Genomic DNA, 19525 nt, shown 5'->3' with positions numbered 1-19525 from the left:
TAAAGGCTGCCGTCACACTAGCAGTATTTGGTCAGTATTTTACATCAGTATTTGTAGCCAAAACCAGGAGTGGGTGATAAATGCAGCAGTGGAGCATATGTTTCTATTATACTTTTCCTCTGATTGTTCCACTCCTGGTTTTGGCTACAAATACTGATGTAAAATACTGACCAAATACTGATAGTGTGACGGCAGCACACACACAAGAATGTTTCTATTCACTGACAGCAAGTGAAGATGTTACAATGGGACATGAAGGTGAATGGCAGGTGCCTGCAGTACATGCATACGTCCAGCAGAGGGCACTGCACAGTTACAATCCATGAAGCGAGTGGGCGGAGTCACTGCCCACGTGTTGGGCATTTAATTTAAAGTGACAGCAGCCTCGGAGACAGTCATGAAACTGACAGCCCGGCCGCCTCCAAGTGAGAGAGGAGTCAGCATCTCAAGGAGGAAGGAGCCGAGGAGCAGAGCATCTCCCGGGAGTCTCAGGTCAAGATCAGGGGAGGAATAGCACCAGGATCGCAGTCACCTCCACTTATAAGCAGATCGTGCAATATATGGATTATATGTCCAATTATTGCTGCTGGGACGAACTATCTGAAAAAGGAGTCTGATATAAGGGGGTGGAGTGCCTGCTGACATCAGAGCTGCAGAGTCGTTACACTGACATGTGGAGATAGGAGATAGAATCAGCCACTGTATAAGAGGGGCAGGGAGGTGACCCCAAAGATGAGAAGCCCCCTGACTGCCAGCCTGAGCAGCAGAGACTGAGGGGCACTGGGGCAGGCTGTGCAGGGCTGAGGGGAGCTGAGCAGCCTTTCTCATCAGATCATCACCCCCATCATGCAGGGAATCACCATCATTGTGTTCCTGGAATGGATTGTCTCAGTGCACACAGACCCAGGTAAGGATGGTGGGCACAGGCAGGTGTGTGGGGGCTGGGGATCCAACGCTCACCGTACACTGAGTGCAGCTGGGAGTTGTAGTCCATTAGATGATCTGTGATTATAGAGGAGATGTCACTTTATTTCTTCTACCATCTTGGAGTGTTGTGGGTTGTTGCATGTAGATAGGGGATGGTTACATTCATAGACTGGTGGTAATGGGGTCAATAGTCAGGTCTCCCTAAAGTATTTAAAAAAAAAAAGATCCAGCTGCTGCAGAACCTCTTGGGCAAAGAAACAGTAATGTGTTTGTTTCAGCTCACTGACTGCTTTTTATAGCCGCCTCTGTGATTGACAGGTTGGAAACTGTCAGTATATTTATATTCCAGCTTCTTCAGTAGTTTCCTCTCGTTCAAGATTTTCTTTTGCTCTCTGATGTCAGTTGGTTCTAAGAGCCAAGAAAATGTGACACATAATCGGAATAATATAGAACTTTCCACAGCTCAGATCTCACAGCCCCCAGATACTCTGTGTATCCATAATGTATCAGATGGTGGACTGTGTGGTGTTGTCTCACTGCAGATCAGCTGCATCCTCCTGAGTAATGATGATGAAGAGGCATCAGCCCAAAAAATACCTGGGACACCCCCCAAGAATAAAGGGCTGTCACACTCACCACTCTTTCCTCATTGCCAAGTAAATCTATCATTCTGGAATCTGTGAAAGCTTAAAGTCTCAGGATCAGGAATGTAATGTATGTACTCATGACTCCTCCAGCAGAATAGTGAGTGCAGCTCTGGAGTATAATACAGGATGTAACTCAGGATCAGTAATGTAATGTACGTACACCGTGACTGCACCAGCAGAATAGTGAGTGCAGCTCTGGGGTATAATACAGGATGTAACTCAGGATCTGTAATGTAATGTATGTACACAGTGACTGCACCAGCAGAATAGTGAGTGCAGCTCTGGGGTATAATACAGGAGGTAACTCAGGATCAGTAATGTAATGTATGTACACAGTGACTGCACCAGCAGAATAGTGAGTGCAGCTCTGGAGTATAATACAGGATGTAACTCAGGATCAGTAATGTAATGTATGTATACAGTGACTGCACCAGCAGAATAGTGAGTGCAGCTCTGGAGTATAATACAGGATGTAACTCAGGATCAGTAATGTAATGTATGTACACTCAATCTTGAAGAAAAAAAGCTGACAGCACTACCGCTCAAAGGAAACAACGTGCGCCTGCTCACCTGTGATGGGAGTCTTGACCACCGGATCTTAGGTGCTCCAGCCACGAAACAAATCCAAGTCCAATCAAAGAAGAAAACAGAGAAGGCAGCACTCACCGATCCATCACGAGAGGTAACTTTTATTGAGTAAAAGACATCACAGCCGGGGGTACAAAAACATGAAGTGCGGCAAGCCTGACAACGGCCGTTTCGCGCCCTCCTGACCCGTGGAAGTTACCTCTCGTGATGGATCGGTGAGTGCTGCCTTCTCTGTTTTCTTCTTTGATTGGTAATGTATGTACACAGTGACTGCACCAGCAGAATAGTGAGTGCAGCTCTGGAGTATTATACAGGATGTAACTCAGGATCAGTAATGTAATGTATGTACACATTGATTACACCAGCAGAATAGTGAGTGCAGCTCTGGGGTATAATACAGGATGTAACTCAGGATCAGTAATGTAATGTATGTACACAGTGACTGCACCAGCAGAATAGTGAGTGCAGCTCTGGGGTATAATACAGGATGTAACTCAGGATCAGTAATGTATGTACACAGTGACTGCACCAGCAGAATAGTGAGGGCAGCTCTGGGGTATAATACAGGATGTAACTCAGGATCAGTAATGTATGTACACAGTGACTGCACCAGCAGAATAGTGAGTGCAGCTCTGGAGGATAATACAGGATGTAACTCAGGATCAGTAATGTAATGTATGTACACAGTGACTGCACCAGCAGAATAGTGAGTGCAGCTCTGGGGTATAATACAGGATGTCACTCAGGATCAGTACATGATAAGTAATTTATCTTATAATTCAGAGCTGTATGCCGTTTTCAGCAAAAGATTACTGATTATAGGGAATTGGCATTTCCAGTTCGCACATGTTTGGACGGAACATTGAGAGCTTGGATGATGATGGATTGTTTCCAATATTTCTGGCTCTGCTCATATCAGGGATTGATTAACGTAATGTAACTGCAATCAATGGCAATTACATTTTGTTAATTATTTATTTTTTGTGTTTAAACCATTTTAAAGGCCCACTACAGCTATTTTATAATAGCACCCAAGTGGACATACCATTGATGCAACCTGTGCGGCCACACTGGGCCCCAAGAGATGAGGGGGCTCAGTTTCACTCCCAGAGCCGGTGGAATTCTGCATTATGAGTTACTGGACTGGAAAGGGCCCATATACTGTTCTTTCACAGGGGCCCTTCTCTGTGTCCACTCCTGCTCAGGAGGTTAAAAAAGACAAGGGACTAAAATCAGTCAAACCTATAGATGTAAATGCCTCGGTACTGGTGGAGATCAGCAAAATAAAGTAGTCATCATGGAGCATCCTGTATGTCAAAATAATTAATGGCTGATAACAGGGAACAATAGTTTGCATGTATGTGCACTGTCTATGAAGATCAGACAGATTGTACAATCACATAACGATAGTGCCACACTGTGTATCTGTCCCCACTGCAGGATATTTGGCAAAAGTGCTTTGTTTTCTGCTTCCATGCCAACATACAGCCTGTTATAAAGGTTGGCTGGAGGAGCATGTGGCATCAGGTGTTTCCCTGCAGCGCCCCCGCAGGACACATGGAGCATTCTACATTTTGTATTGAAGTGTTTAGGCTTTGTAATGTGTGTAAGTGGCGAGTTCTCCCCAGAGCGGCTCTGTGCCACCGCTCTCCTCTCCCAATGAGGGACCACTAGATACTTACAATCACCTAATAAGGATCCTGAAAACCAGTTTACAACCCTTCTATCATATTCATGTAAGATCACCCATGGTGGCCGTAGATTGGATGCTTGTGTAGGGACAGGACATCCTGACGTGACTGACCGCAGTCCTGGATTCCGTGATTTCAGTCCGATGCGGAGCCAGAAGTTAGGAGGTCTGCTCTGTGTGTCAGCACTTGGCCTCCGTTACAATGTATCATGCTTCAGTCTGGAGGATTGTCTAGACTAGATACATTTGTAACAAACCATCAGCTGTGAGATGTACTGGGTCCATACCGGTTTTGGACATACACAATAAGCTTTCACTTCACTGACAGCGATCAGAGGCCTTCAAATGAAATGTAACAGGAGAAGAATGTATCATTATGTGATAAGTAACATAAATCTTTTCTTTTGTTTTTACTCTTTTGCTTTTTCAGTTGTTCTTTTATGTGTAGGAAAATTCAGTCAGCCGGAAACCATCAATAAGTAGGCTGCTGACAGGTATCATTGCCATAGACACTAGTGACTTTCTTTGTGTAGGGAAACATTGAAGTTCTGTTGTACTCATCAACATTTTTTTTTAATTTGACATCAGCCGTGGGGCGGACATATAATTGGTGCAATCTGTGCTAGTGCCCAGGGCCCAAGAGGTAATGGGGCCGCTATCACCTAGAAAACGTGTGGAAATGATGAGCTATGGGACCTCAAGGGGTCCAAATGTTGCTTTTGCATGGGGCCCTTTTCTGTCTATGTCCACCGGTGCATCAGCCTGTGAGTAGGGAATAGTGAATCCATTCCCCGGGGCAGCGGCCATGTTAATAGTCCTTGCCCAATGGACCGGAGCCCTACGAACCTCCTCCTCCTTCCTGACGGAATGGCTGGTGCCTCGTATTCATAGACCACCTGTAGCATTATTATTGCGGGGTGACGCATGCGTGATGTCACACTGGGCCTAGTAATCAGAACAGGCGCTGGGGATGATGTGATTTGCAGGGCTCCTGGTCGGTGGCAACGGAATATGGCTGTGGCTGCAAATGGTCTCGTTCCTCTCTGCCTGTAGGAAATACTGCGTAACGTCATCTAATAAAACATTCTGGCTATTTTTAATCTAGGGGCCAAAATAAGTTTGGGAGGGCCGCATTTGCTGCAATGTGCAGTCTTGCAGTGTAGTCGATTATTATTTTGCATCCATAGTCCACACTCTTTATTATGTAACTTTCCCACAGTTATTTGCTGTGATGCCAACAGTTGGGTACGATGTGGTTAATGCAGCAGCGGGCTCTGTGGCTTATGAGACAGGATGCCGGCCGATTATTGGAGAATGGATCCGGGTCAGCGGCTGCAATCAGGGAATCAGTTATGCAACAGCAGCTCCCAAAGAGATAAGGCCGCTTCCCCAGGCATCAGCAGTTTATGAATTATTGAAGATCTGTGCTGGTAACTGAGGTCGCTTCCATGTCTGTGTGCCAGGTGGGAGGACGACCCTGATTGTGGCCAAACTCAATGAAAATAATTACAAGCTCTGTGCTCAAAGGAGAGTACATCGCCCTATATCACCACAGTCCGTTGCGTGGTCCTTTCTGCTGTAATACATCCCCTTTATCATTGTGAAATTAAAAACTTGAAAAGTCTGGAATGTCATCACTTCCGGCAGATATCACCAAAGCGGCAGTGGTGAAATGATCAATTTACCAAGTGTAGGTTTTCCTTGTCAGTCTCAAAAGAATTCCGGTAAGGTAGGATGTGCCTAATGTATTCTTAGCTGGGCGCCTCTTCATACATTTTGGGAGTAGATTCCAGATAATGAAATCTGCACCTGCTTTGAGCTAGTGTAAACTGCAGCCATGCTATCCACCGGTTTTCTGGTGTAGATCAGCGTAAATTTGTGGCTTGTGGTTGAAGATGGACCTTACTGCTAATTCCCATCCATATTTTTAAAATAAGTGTAAAACATGGTGCAAAAATTAGCACCCATTGTGTCAAGTTCTGGTAACTTTTGATGCCAGAAAAATTATTTCTTAAGGTGGGAACCTGTGGAATATTTCCAAAATCTTTATGGTCCAAATACTTCACACTTTTCGGGTTTTATCACACTTGTTTCCAGCCTACATGTCCCACTGATAGAATCAGGATGGTCTTCAGACTGATACGTTGTAGCAAACTTGAATGGACCCTAAATTCATGCTGCCTGAGCCAAGAGCATCAAGAATCCGAGCCTGGCAGCACGATACAGTCAAGTCCTGCATGTCTTTCTCCGAAACGCTGTGGCTTTTGAAGCCCTAATGTCGGGGCCCCAGCCATCCCCTATTTAGGCAAGCAGAGAACTGGAAATAGGGAGAAATAGGAACAAAATTCGAGGAAACCTGCAAGCCTCACTGTCTTTCTTTTCTCTCTAGCCAAGTTCCACCATCTCCGGTGTGATGGACATTCGTGCAACCCCCCGGTTGGGAACCTTGCTATCGGCCGGACTCCGGTCACCCTCACCACCTGCGGCCAGAATGTCAGTGAACTGTACTGCTCCTACCCTGAGGTTCGGTACCAGCGGACAGCCATCTCCTGCAGCGAAAGCCAGTGCACGAAATGTAGCATCAACCAGCCGGAGAACTCGCACCTTCCCTCTCACATGACAGACGACGTCTTCTCCAGTCCGGGCACCTGGTGGCAGTCGGCACAGGGTGTCCTCAAGGAGGAGATCAGGTTGGACTTTGAGACTGAGTTTTATTTGACGCACGTCATCATGGTCTTCAGGTCCCCACGGCCCGCAGCGATGGTTCTGGAGAGATCGTTTGACTATGGAAAAACTTGGAGACCTTACAAGTATTTTGCTATTAACTGTACGGCGACTTTCAGCCTCCAGGATGACCTGAATGAGGAGGGGTCATTGTGCACTTCACGGTACTCAGACGCCTGGCCCTGCACAAGAGGAGAGGTGAGCGATGGCCCCAATGTGAGAATGCACCAAAAACAACCAGAAGAATTTATCATGTCACATTTTATAATGTTGTCGACCAGAGATCACTGCCTAGGGGTTCACGATAATGACGCTGACACTCGGGGTTCACGATAATGACGCTGACACTCGGGGTACAGGATAATGACACTGAAACTTGGGGTACAGGATAATGACACTGACACTGGGGGTACAGGATAATGACACTGAAACTTGGGGTTCACGATAATGACACTGAAACTTGGGGTACAGGATAATGACACTGACACTGGGGGTACAGGATAATGACACTGACACTCGGGATACAGGATAATGACACTGAAACTTGGGGTTCACGATAATGACGCTGACACTCGGGGTTCACGATAATGACGCTGACACTCGGGGTACAGGATAATGACACTGAAACTTGGGGTTCACGATAATGACACTGACACTCAGGGTGCAGGATAATGACACTGACACTGGGGGTACAGGATAATGACACTGACACTGGGGGTACAGGATAATGACGCTGACACTTGGGGTACAGGATAATGACGCTGACACTCGGGGTACAGGATAATGACACTGACACTCGGGGTACGGGATAATGACGCTGACACTTGGGGTACGGGATAATGACGCTGACACTCGGGGTACAGGATAATGACACTGACACTCGGGGTACAGGATAATGATGCTGACACTCGGGGTACAGGATAATGATGCTGACACTCGGGGTACAGGATAATGACGCTGATACTCGGGGTACAGGATGATGACACTGACTCGCGGGTACAGGATAATGACACTGACACTCGGGGTACAGGATAATGACACTGACACTCGGGGTACAGGATAATGACGCTGACACTCGGGGTACAGGATAATGACACTGATACTCGGGGTACAGGATGATGACACTGACTCGCGGGTGTACAGGAACATGACGTATGGGGTACAAGGCAGTGTCTTTTCCTTGCACAGTTTGTTACCCCCATACTCTACATTGCTGGATCCGTCAGGCAGACATATTCATTACTGGTGTACGAGGCGCTCACTTGTCTGACTTCATTCATGAGATTATTCTGCTTTGTTTCATCTAGAACAGCGGCCAAATCTCGTGCATTGGTGATGAGATCAGTTTTTCCTCCACAGTTTCCAGGGAGGACGGAGGGGCAAAAGAATCATTTTGATTTAGAAATACATTTCAGGATCATTCATTTTCTGCCCTGAGGAATTTCCTAAAGTATCTTTATAATAGTCAGAGCCCCAATCTACAAAACTGTTGCTGCCTACAGTCACCACAAGAGGGAGCTGATCTGTTAATCACTCGTACAACCCGTGCGTGATATTCCCCAATGTAAACAAAAAATAACAGACACTTCCCTCCCATACCGGCGCCATGGCTGCAATGTCAAAATATAGGTGAAAGAAAAAAGAGGTATGTATATAATAGTGATCGCCTTAAAAGAGTTTGTATTATTAATGATATAACAAGTCACAAACGATAATTACAAACATTTAAACAGGCGCATAAATATGGCCATATTCCAAAATAACCGACCTAGTCTGTGTAGGACATAAGTCCACCCCGACTGTCAATCCCTGTAGCCTCAATCTGTCTGTAAATACAGGAGCTTCTCACAAAATTAGAATATCATCAAAAAGTGAATTTATTTCAGTTCTTCAATACAAAAAGTAAAACTCCTATATTATATAGAGTCAATTACACACAGAGTGATCTATTTCACGTGTTTATTTCTGTTAATGTTGATGATTATGGCTTACAGCCAATGAAAACCCAAAAGTCATTATCTCAGTAAATTAGAATAATTTATAACACCAGCTTGAAAATGATTTTAAAATTCGAAACGTTGTCCTACTGAAATGTATGTTCAGTAAATGCACTCAATACTTGGTCGGGCTCCTTTTGCATCAATGTGGCACACACAGACGTCTCCAGGACATGGGCTACAAGTGTCGCATTCCTTGTGTCCGGCCACTCATGACCAATAGACAACGCCAGAAGCGTCTTACCTGGGCCAAGGAGAAAAAGAACCGGACTGTTGTCAGTGGTCCAAGGTGTTGTTGTCAGATGAAAGTAAATTTTGCATTTCATTTGGAAATCAAGGTCCCAGAGTCTGGAGGAAGAGTGGAGGCCACAATCCAAGCTGCTGGAGGTCTAGTGTGAAGTCTCCACCATCAGTGATGGTTTGGGGGCCATGTCATCTGCTGGTGTAGGTCCACTGTGTCTTATCAAGAGTCAAAAGTCAGCGCAGCCGTCTACCAGGACATTGTAGAGCACTTCTTGTCGGCAGAGGGAAGCATGCTTTTTGGAGATGAAAATGTAATTCTCCAGCAGGACTTTGCCCCTCTCCAAACTGCCAAAATTACCAATACCTGGTGTAAGTGCAGCGCCCCAGAGTCCTGGTCGTTGCAGTAATGTTGTTCTTCCACCAGGGGGAGTGATGTTACATCTGAAGGCAATGAAGGAGATCTTCTGTCCAGGTATCACAACCACCAAACACACTTCACACTCCAGTCCGCCAGGGGGAGCCATGCTTCTATCTATTAGGGCACTCCTCACACTTACGTAAAACTGGTGGGTTGGTTAGGAAGTTAGACAGAAGCTGACTGGAGGGAGTAGGAGATAGTCAGTGAGTCCTGACCGAGTTTGGCAGCAGATAGTTGGAGTGGGTTCCAGCCAGCTCCAGACTGCGGCCTGTGGAAGAGGGAGGTACACGGAGCTGCGCCTGCATCCCATGCGGCAGCATCCCAAGAAAGAGACATTGAAAGGAATTGTGTTGCAGTGAGTGAGCAATGAAGTCATAGCAACAGAAGAGGAACATCAGTGGGAGACCAACTAGAGGCAGGCTGCCTCCTTCTGAGGCGCAGAAGCCGGTAGCCAGAACACCGAGGGAGTAAAGAGCTCTATGCCGTTACTTCAGAGACTGGCAGTACAGTTGATTCCACATTGGCTGCCGACCATATACCCAGGAGGCAGGGTAGCAACTTGTGGGGGCCGCGGCGTCTCTAGGGTCCCTATAAAAAGCCTCAGGCCACCAGTCATACGGGTTTGTCCTATCCATCAGGGGGACAGAGAGAAGAGACTTAACATCTACAATAGTTGTGAGGACCTTACCGAGTTGCTCAGCAGAGAGGTACTACAACGCCCAGGCGCTAGAGGAAGGCTACTGAATTCCACCTGGATAAGGGGACTCTGGATTTGCATTCAGACCGGCCGGACTCTGCCTGCCCTGTGGTCCCTTCCCTGGACTGTGGATGATGAAGCCTTCAGTAAAGGTAAAGAGACTGCAACCTTGTGTCCTCGTTATTCACTGCGCTTTACATCATCCACCATCCACCAGCTACACTCTGGGAAGCCCTGGGGATATACTTCACCTGTGGGAAGGTATACCATCCAGCTGCCATAACATCACTCCAGCGGACCCCTAAGCAGCGTCGGTCACCCTGACCGAATACCACAGGTGGCGTCACGAACATTATCCCTTTAAAGACCTTTCCCCCACTACATCAACGGGCCTCCCGAGGGCCACGGACCGGGTCCGCCACCGTGACATCCCCATTGAGAACAGAAGGGCCCGGATCCGAGTACCCCACTGCCCTTACGAGGTGCCGCATAAGAACAACAGTATCACTGTGCTTTATTGGCAGTAAACTCTCCTGACCTTAACCCCATAGAGAATCTATGGAGTATTGTCAAGAGGAAGATGAGACACCAGACCCAACAATGCAGATGAGCTAAAGGCTGCTATCAAAGCAACCTGGGCTTCCATAACCCCTCAGCAGTGCCACAGGCTGATCGCCTCCATGCCACACCGCATTGATGCAGTAATTGATGGAAAAGGAGCCCGATCAAGTGTTGAGAGCATTTACTGAACATACATTTCAGTAGGACAACATTTTGGATTTTAAAATCTTTTTTTTTTTTTCAAGCTGGTGTTATAAAGTATTCTAATTTACTGAGATAATGACTTTTGGGTTTTCATTGGCTGTAAGCCATAATCATCAACATTAACAGAAATAAACACGTGAAATAGATCACTCTGTGTGTAATGACTCTATATGAGTTTCACTTTTTGTATTGAAGAACTGAAATAAATTAACTTTTTGATGATATTCTAATTTTGTGAAAAGCACCTGTACTGATACAATCAAGAAATAATGGGTATTTGATAAATATATATGTCCCTCTATAATGACTCAAATATAAAAACTGATTGATTTTGCGCTGTTGTCATAGTAGAGTAAATTTACAAAATTCTAATAATAATTGCAGTGATATCCGCATGGGGTCTCCAAGAGTGGTGACTGCAGACAGGATCTTATCATGTATCTCTGTATATATGGAGCTCCCCCTAGTGGTGACTGCAGACAGAACCTTATCATGTATCTCTGTATATATGGAGCTCCCCCTAGTGGTGGCTGCAGACAGAACCTTACCATGTATCTCTGTATACAGGGAGCTCCCCCTAGTGGTGGCTGCAGACAGAACCTTATCATGTATCTCTGTATACAGGGAGCTCCCCCTAGTGGTGGATGCAGACAAGATCTTATCATGTATCTCTGTATACAGGGAGCTCCCCCTAGTGGTGACTGCAGACAGGATCTTATCATGTATCTCTGTATACAGGGAGCTCCCCCTAGTGGTGACTGCAGACAGGATCTTATCATGTATCTCTGTATACAGGGAGCTCCCCTAGTGGTGACTGCAGACAGGATCTTATCATGTATCTCTGTATACAGGGAGCTCCCCCTAGTGGTGACTGCAGACAGGATCTTATCATGTATCTCTGTATACAGGGAGCTCCCCTAGTGGTGACTGCAGACAGGATCTTATCATGTATCTCTGTATACAGTGAGCTCCCCCTAGTGGTGGCTGCAGACAGGATCTTATCATGTATCTCTGTGTACAGGGAGCTCCCCCTAGTGGTGACTGCAGACAGAACCTTATCATGTATCTCTGTATACAGGGAGATTCCCCTAGTGGTGACTGCAGACAGGATCTTATCATGTATCTTTGTATACAGGGAGATCCCCTAGTGGTGGCTGCAGACAGGATCTTATCATGTATCTCTGTATACAGGGAGCTCTGTTGTGAATTCTGTTGTCGGGCTCCCTCCTGTGGTCATGAATGGTACTTCGGCTGGTTCTGTCCATGGACTTCCTCTGGTGGGTGTTTCTGAGTTTCCTTCCTCAGGTGACGAGGTTAATTCGTTAGCTGGCTGCTCTATTTAACTCCACTTAGATCTTTGCTCCATGCCACCTGTCAATGTTCCAGTATTGGTCTAGTTCACTCCTGGATCGTTCTTGTGACCTGTCTTCCTAGCAGAAGCTAAGTTCCAGCTTGTATTTCTTTGGTTTGCTATTTTTCTGTCCAGCTTGCTATTTTTATTGTGTCTTGCTTGCTGGAAGCTCTGGGACGCAGAGGGAGCGCCTCCGCACCGCGAGTCGGTGCGGAGGGTCTTTTTGCGCCCTCTGCGTGGTCTTTTTGTAGGTTTTTGTGTTGACCGCAAAGTAACCTTTCCTATCCTCGGTCTGTTCAGTAAGTCAGGTCTCACTTTGCTAAATCTATTTCATCTCTGTGTTTGTATTTTCATCTTTACTCACAGTCATTATATGTGGGGGGCTGCCTTTTCCTTTGGGGAATTTCTCTGAGGCAAGGTAGGCTTTATTTTTCTATCCTCAGGGCTAGCTAGTTCCTTAGGCTGTGACGAGTTGCATAGGGAGCGTTAGGCGCAATCCACGGCTATTTCTAGTGTGTTTGATAGGATTAGGGATTGCGGTCAGCAGAGTTCCCACGTCCCAGAGCTCGTCCTTATTATCAGTAACTATCAGGTCATTCCGTGTGCTCTTAACCACTAGGTCCATTATTGTCCTGACCACCAGGTCATAACAGAGCTCCCCCTAGTGGTGACTGCAGACAGGATCTTATCATGTATCTCTGTATACAGGGAGCTCCCCCAAGTGATGGCTGCAGACAGGATCTTATCATGTATCTCTGTATACAGGGAGCTCCCCCTAGTGGTGGCTGCAGACAGGATCTTATCATGTATCTCTATATACAGGGAGCTCCCCCTAGTGGTGACTGCAGACAGGATCTTATCATGTATCTCTGTATGCAGGGAGCTCACGCTAGTGGTGGCAGCAGACAGAACCTTATCATGTATCTCTGTATACAGGGAGCTCCCCCTAGTGGTGACTGCAGACAGGATCTTATCATGTATCTCTGTATACAGGGAGCTCCCCCTAGTGGTGGCTGCAGACAGGATTTTATCATGTATCTTTGTATACCGGGAGCTCCCCCTAGTGGTGACTGCAGACAGGATCTTATCATGTATCTCTGTATACAGGGAGCTCCCCCTAGTGGTGGCTGCAGACAGGATCTTATCATGTATCTCTGTATACAGGGAGCTCCCCCTAGTGGTGGCTGCAGACAGAATCTTATCATGTATCTCTGTATACAGGGACCTCCCCCTAGTGGTGGCTGCAGACAGGATCTTATCATGTATCTCTGTATACAGGGAGCTCCCCCTAGTGGTGGCTGCAGACAGAATCTTATCATGTATCTCTGTATACAGGGACCTCCCCCTAGTGGTGGCTGCAGACAGGATCTTATCATGTATCTCTGTATACAGAGAGCCCCTCTAGTGGTGGCAGCAGACAGAACCTTATCATGTATCTCTGTATACAGGGAGCTCCCCCTAGTGGTGACTGCAGACAGGTTCTTATCATGTATCTCTGTATACAGGGAGCTCCCCTAGTGGTGACTGCAGACAGGATCTTATCATGCATCTCTGTATACAGGGAGCTCCCCCTAGTGGTGACTGCAGACAGGATCTTACCATGTATCTCAGTATACAGGGAGCTCCCCCTAGTGGTGACTGCAGACAGGATCTTATCATGTATCTCTCTATACAGGGAGCTCCCCCTAGTGGTGACTGCAGACAGGTTCTTATCATGTATCTCTGTATACAGGGAGCTCCCCCTAGTGGTGACTGCAGACAGGATCTTATCATGTATCTCTGTATACAGGGAGCTCCCCCTAGTGGTGGCAGCAGACAGAACCTTATCATGTATCTCTGTATACAGGGAGCTCCCCTAGTGGTGGCTGCAGACAGGATCTTATCATGTATCTCTGTATACAGGGAGCGCCCCCTAGTGGTGGCTGCAGTGTATATATATATATCTTGTATTGGTGGCTTGAATTGTGTTATTCGCCTTGGTTTATGGAAGGGATTTTGAACTGTGTAACGGTAAAATCAAGTTTCATCAGTAATAAATATGTTATAAAGTTAATAAACCCTAACGCTTGGGTCATTTTAAAATGATCAAAATGAAATATACCCAGTGGTGAGGTCTTATGCTTCTGTTATGTTGGGCAATGGTATGAATGCAGGATGGCAGCACCTGTAATAGGGGGCTCATAGCTTGTGCCAATATTTATGGTAATTAGTGTTAATATGTTTAAGTTACATTCAGCCCATTGCTATTTGAGCAATTTTAACCTTTTTGACTCTATAAAGGAACTTCTCATTAAACAAAGGGTTAATTGCATAGAGGAGCCCCTGCCTCATAACAGAACCACGGGGGTCCCAGGCACGGCCCGTCAGTAGAGGGGTAGACACACTTGTGTCAGCGGAGCTGAAATTCCATTTCTTCCCGACTGCTGCAATAGAATAGAGCATTTTTGTGGCCCAGCGGGGTGAGCATCTCCTAAACAGTGGGGGGCTGGGACATCGGACTCTCGCTGCTGGGGATGAGGGCGGTTATTAGAAATGTTCATGACAGTTGACCGGGCATGAATACTGTGACGCAGATCACGCTACGTGTGCAGTCACAACAGAGCGCCAGTGCCCGTGCGATGTGCTGCCATGAATAAGCCACAATTATTCTTATTATCCCGGGTACATAATAGATAGCACTGCCTTTCCGCTGGAGGATGTCTGCACTCACATCCAGAGCTGCATTCAAAATTCTGCTGAATGCCAGCAAGCAGAGATCACTGCCTAAGCCGAGTTCCTGTAATTACACAATATATGGCACTGCCTTAGTCTGGTTTTTAAGAAAGTCTCATTAAGGCCGTGCTCTCACGTTGCGGCTGCAGGGCAGTTTTCTCACCACAATATTTTTGCTGAAAATTGCAGGAAAAAAACAGTTTATTTTTGTCATGTTGAGGCAAAATACGCATCTTGGCCACAACGTGTGAATCTAGCCCAAGAGCTGCATTCATAATTCTTCAGGATGCCACATGGCGGATGTCACCTCATCTGGCTCCTATAATACACTACAGACATGACATCAATGCAATCCAGCAAAGAGCTGAACAGTGAACAGCTGTGAGATTACAGGACGGCATTCTGCAAGATACAACATAAAGCAGAACTGGGACTGCAGCTCTGGATGTGACTGGAGCATGAGTCCTGAACATTTACTACAATATTGCGATACACCTCTTTTTATTGGCTAACTGAAAAGACGGTAACAAATTGCAGCTTTGGAGACTCCTCAAGTCCGTTCATCGGGCTCAGGATAACAGAAAATGTTAAGAATCCCATATTTATACACAACGGGACACAGGAATAATGCAATAGATAAGACGAGTGACGGGAAGCCGAACGATCAGAGGGAGAGGGAGAAACAGTTGTGGCCGTGAATATTGGAACAGTTCATAGATAAGGAGTGTGGAAGTTTTATTGGGGCAGCACGGTGGCTTAGTGGTTAGCACAGCAGCCTTGCAGCGCTGGTGTCCTGGGTTCAAACCCCACCAAGGACGACATCTGCAAAGAGTTTGTATGTTCTCTCCGTGTTTGCGTGGGTTTTCTCCGGGTTCTCCGGTTTCCTCCCACATTCCAAAGACATACTGATAGGGAATCTAGATTGTGAGCCCCATCGGGGACAGCGATGATAATGTGTGCAACCTGTAAAGCGCTGCGGAATATGTTAGCGCTATATAAAAATAAAGATTATTATTATTGTCCTGTGATTGGGGTCTGGTCCAGGGTTGTGATGACCCCTCATGGTCTGAGGAGCACACTCCATGGTTCATGTAGAAAGACATAAATCCATGTGACACGTTCATTCCTGCACTGAGCTGCAATTTGTTCCTGTTCAGTTAGCCATTAAAAAAAAAGGTATTAACCACTGAGGACTCTCAAATCTTAATATTTTTCTATCTAGGCGCTAACACGGTGCAGTGATATATATTTTCCTGTATGAAGACTTACTGCACTGTAGTTATTGTAACGTTGTGTTTGCACCCCCTCTTGCTTCCAGGTGATATTTCGAGCCTTAAATCCGGCTAATAGAATTGAGGATCCGTACAGTCCTCAGGCACAGGAGCTGCTGAAGATCACTAACCTGAGACTTCTGCTCTTAAAGAGACAGGACTGTCCATGCCAGGCTGTGCGCGGATTACAGGAGAAGCCCCAGAGATTCGCTTACTACGCCATTTATGATCTGATCGTACGTGGAAGCTGTTTCTGCAATGGACATGCGGAGGCGTGTGAGCAGGCGGGGAGCATGGCGGGAGCAGAGGCTGCTGTGAGTAAAGGGGCAGAGCAGACATCTTAGTCCTATCAATGTCACAGGTGCTGCTTGGCTTTCATAGTTGTCAGACGTCACATGGCCCATAGGGATTGTCATCCTGCTTTCTGCAGAGCCGGAAGAGCACATACACATTAGTCCGTGTACTTCTGCTTTACTGGTCTCTTTTTATTTATTTAGTTTTTAAACTGTCTTTGGTGTCTTTTTATTATTATGGTGTTTTTATTATTCTTGTGCATACAATTTTCCTCATTTTTAAGACCTCTGCTAGATGTCAGTGACCGGAATGTTCTTGTTTAGATCCAGAGGCAGAAAAATCATCCTGACCTAATACTTTGCTACAAGGGATCCAATCTAGAGAATTTTTTGTGAATTAAATTTTTCTCTGTCTTTTGATCTCTTGGCTTTGGCTTACAAATACTGATGCAAAAACTCACCAAATGCTCAGTGTGTGCACGTGACTTTAGGCTATGTGCACACGTTGAAATATTTGGTGCAGAAATTTCTGCATCGCTTGGCAGGAAAAATATAGCAGCAAAAAGCCATTTTTTTTTTTTTCCATTTCTTACTTGCATTTTTGGTGCAGATTCTTCCCCACTCATTAGTATGGGTGCAATCTGCAGCAAAAAGGCTGCTCACATGTTGCATTTTTTAAATATGTTTTTTATGCACAATTTCAGCTGCGTTTTCCAGTACTAGCAAAGTCTATGAAATTTCAGACATCTCATGAACACAGCTTGTTTTTTGTACTCAGTATTTGTGCAATACCTTGCTTTGTGACAAATGCAGCAATGCAGCATGTCGCTTCTTTTAGTGGTTTTCACCCATTGAAAGAAGTTTTTTTCTTTTGGTGTCAAAACCTAATGAGGTAGAATCAAACTTTTTTTTTTTTATGCATTAAAATTTATCGGCATGCACAAGGGACAAATGTACCATGGCAAAATCGCAGGAAAAAAGTGCAACAAAAACTGAGCAAAACCTGCTTTTTTTTTTAAAGGCAAGTTTCTTACTGCCAAGAGAGCAGATTTTGCCTCTGGAAAAAAAACACATAAAAAACGCAACATGTGAACATAGGCACAGAGTTAACACTGCATATAGTGTTAAGTCTGCAAGTTAAAAATAAGCGCCGTGTGCACGAGACTTCAGGATTCCCATTCACTGTGCTGCGTCAGGAAACCCTTCAGGTTTTGTGACAAATCTGCATTTAAAAAACGCAGCAAAAACGCACCGTGTGCACACAGCCGAAGATGATATATTCTCCCTGCACCGATACATTGTACCGAATCAGACCGAATAGTGATGTGTACGGCTGTAGATGTATTTTGTGTCCCCATTTAACCCCATTTACAAGACCTCTGCTTTCTTAACATAAATCATTACATTTTTGTACATGAAGAGGCTAAAACCCATCCTGATCTAGCACTACTTATAGCTGTGGCTTTGCTGCAATGTATTTCGTGTAGACTCCAGATTACATTTTACCTGCGCTGATAGTTTGCTATAATTGATCAGAGCATAGGAAAGATTCGTGTCAAGCATTTCGCTCACATAGGACTATCCGGGCTGAACGGTCCATTCAATGACAGCAATCAGCGCTCAGAGAAGGCTTGCAATACAAAGGGATTGGTTCATCTTTTGCAATTTTTACTTTAAGTAACTTTTTTTTTTATCTTGTGGTTTTCGTTGATATTGATTTTTTTTTTTCCTCCAAAGCTATCAAACTGGTGCGCATAGCTCACAAATATTGCGCCAAATCAAAAATTCTCTTTATTTTTGTCTTCAATCTTTTTTTTCCTATTTTTCATGTTGAAAGTTACACGTTGTGCTAAAATGTGCTCAAAATTTTAGACGTCCATAATGTTGGTGGGACCACTATCCGGTGTCATTACACAGTGAGCATGAAGCCACGGGCGGAAATATAATTGGTGCAGCCGCACAGGGGTCCAGGAGGTCGGGGGCCACATCAGGCTCCAAAGCAGGTGGAATTGTGCATTATGAGATATTGGACTGCACAGGGCCCATATACTGCTCTTGCACAGGAGCCCCTTCTGTCTGTGTCTGCCACTACATGAGGCCCTGGGGGGATGCTGGCACAACCTGACCTCCACTGTGAAGGGGTGGCCGGATCTACTAACCCCTCACCCCACCCCATGCATATCTCTCAACTGGCAGCGCTCCAACAGGGATGTGACCCAGCCCTAACCATAGCCCCCGCAATCCCGGGTTCAGCAAAATGTTAATGCACAGACACTGGCAGCTCCAACTGCGAGCGACTTGCTCTTTATGGGGTATATGATCTGACGCTGCAGGAATAGTCTCCTGCTAATTGTATTAGGGCAGGGGGTCCCCAACCTGAGGCTCGCAGGCCCATGGTGTGTATTCACGGCTGTCTGCCAGTTTGGTGCATTAGCACCAAGTATAACAACCATGTCTGGATGGTCCTACATGGGGTGGGGGGTATACTGACACTACCAGTTATAGGGGTGCTCAAAGCTGGGTACAATAGTGTGGCAAGTCTGCTGGTCGTAAGGACACGGACTGTGGTAAAGTGGATGTGAGAATCCTGCCTTTAAGGACGTCTTATACCAGGTTCTCAGTGTCACTAATGGGGGACTTAATGGGGGCCACTGAATGTGGCTCTCAATGTAAGGAAGGATACGGACCAGGTGTTGGGGCAAAGTAATATATTACAATGGACCATTCTGACATAACCTGGTGTGAAGTCTTGTATGAAACACTGGGGTAACTCTGGCGGTTTACTGACCCAGTACCTGGCGATCAGCTTTTTGGTGTCCCAGTCCCTGGTGGCCAGCTGTTTGGTGTCCGAGTCCTTGGTGACCAGTAGTTTGGTGTCCCAGTTCCTGGCGATCAGCTGTTTGGTGTCCCAGTTCCTGGTGACCAGCTGTTTGCTGTCCCAGTCCCTCGTGACCAGCTGTTTGGTGTCCCATTCTTTGGTGACCAGCTGTTTGGTGTCCCAGTCCCTGGTGACCAGCTGTTTGGTGTCCCAGTCCCTGGTGACCAGCTGTTTGGTGTCCCAGTCCCTGGTGACCAGCTGTTTGGTGTCCCAGTCCCTGGTGACCAGCTGTTTGGTGTCCCAGTCCCTCGTGACCAGCTGTTTGGTGTCCCAGTCCCTGGTGACCAGCTGTTTGGTGTCCCAGTCCCTCGTAACCAGCTGTTT

The 19525-nt window shown here is 46.1% G+C and overlaps 1 protein-coding gene across 1 annotated transcript in view; it reads left to right on the top strand.

The window, feature by feature from the left end:
• Nucleotides 1-370: 370 nt before the first annotated feature.
• The window catches only part of LOC138647328 (netrin-4-like), a 35270-nt gene continuing 16115 nt past the window's right edge, over nucleotides 371-19525 (top strand). Inside the window, exons 1-3 of the mRNA XM_069736257.1 lie at nucleotides 371-907; nucleotides 6242-6774; nucleotides 16078-16344. Coding sequence (XP_069592358.1) covers nucleotides 847-907; nucleotides 6242-6774; nucleotides 16078-16344 — 861 coding nt within the window. The 5' untranslated portion in view covers nucleotides 371-846. The remainder of the gene's footprint in view (nucleotides 908-6241; nucleotides 6775-16077; nucleotides 16345-19525) is intronic.

The sequence above is a fragment of the Ranitomeya imitator genome, chromosome 8 (assembly GCF_032444005.1).
Source record: "Ranitomeya imitator isolate aRanImi1 chromosome 8, aRanImi1.pri, whole genome shotgun sequence".
Taxonomy (NCBI): Eukaryota; Metazoa; Chordata; class Amphibia; order Anura; family Dendrobatidae; genus Ranitomeya; species Ranitomeya imitator.
Note: the sequence above shows the minus strand (reverse complement) of the source record. Positions and strands in the feature narration are given on the sequence as shown.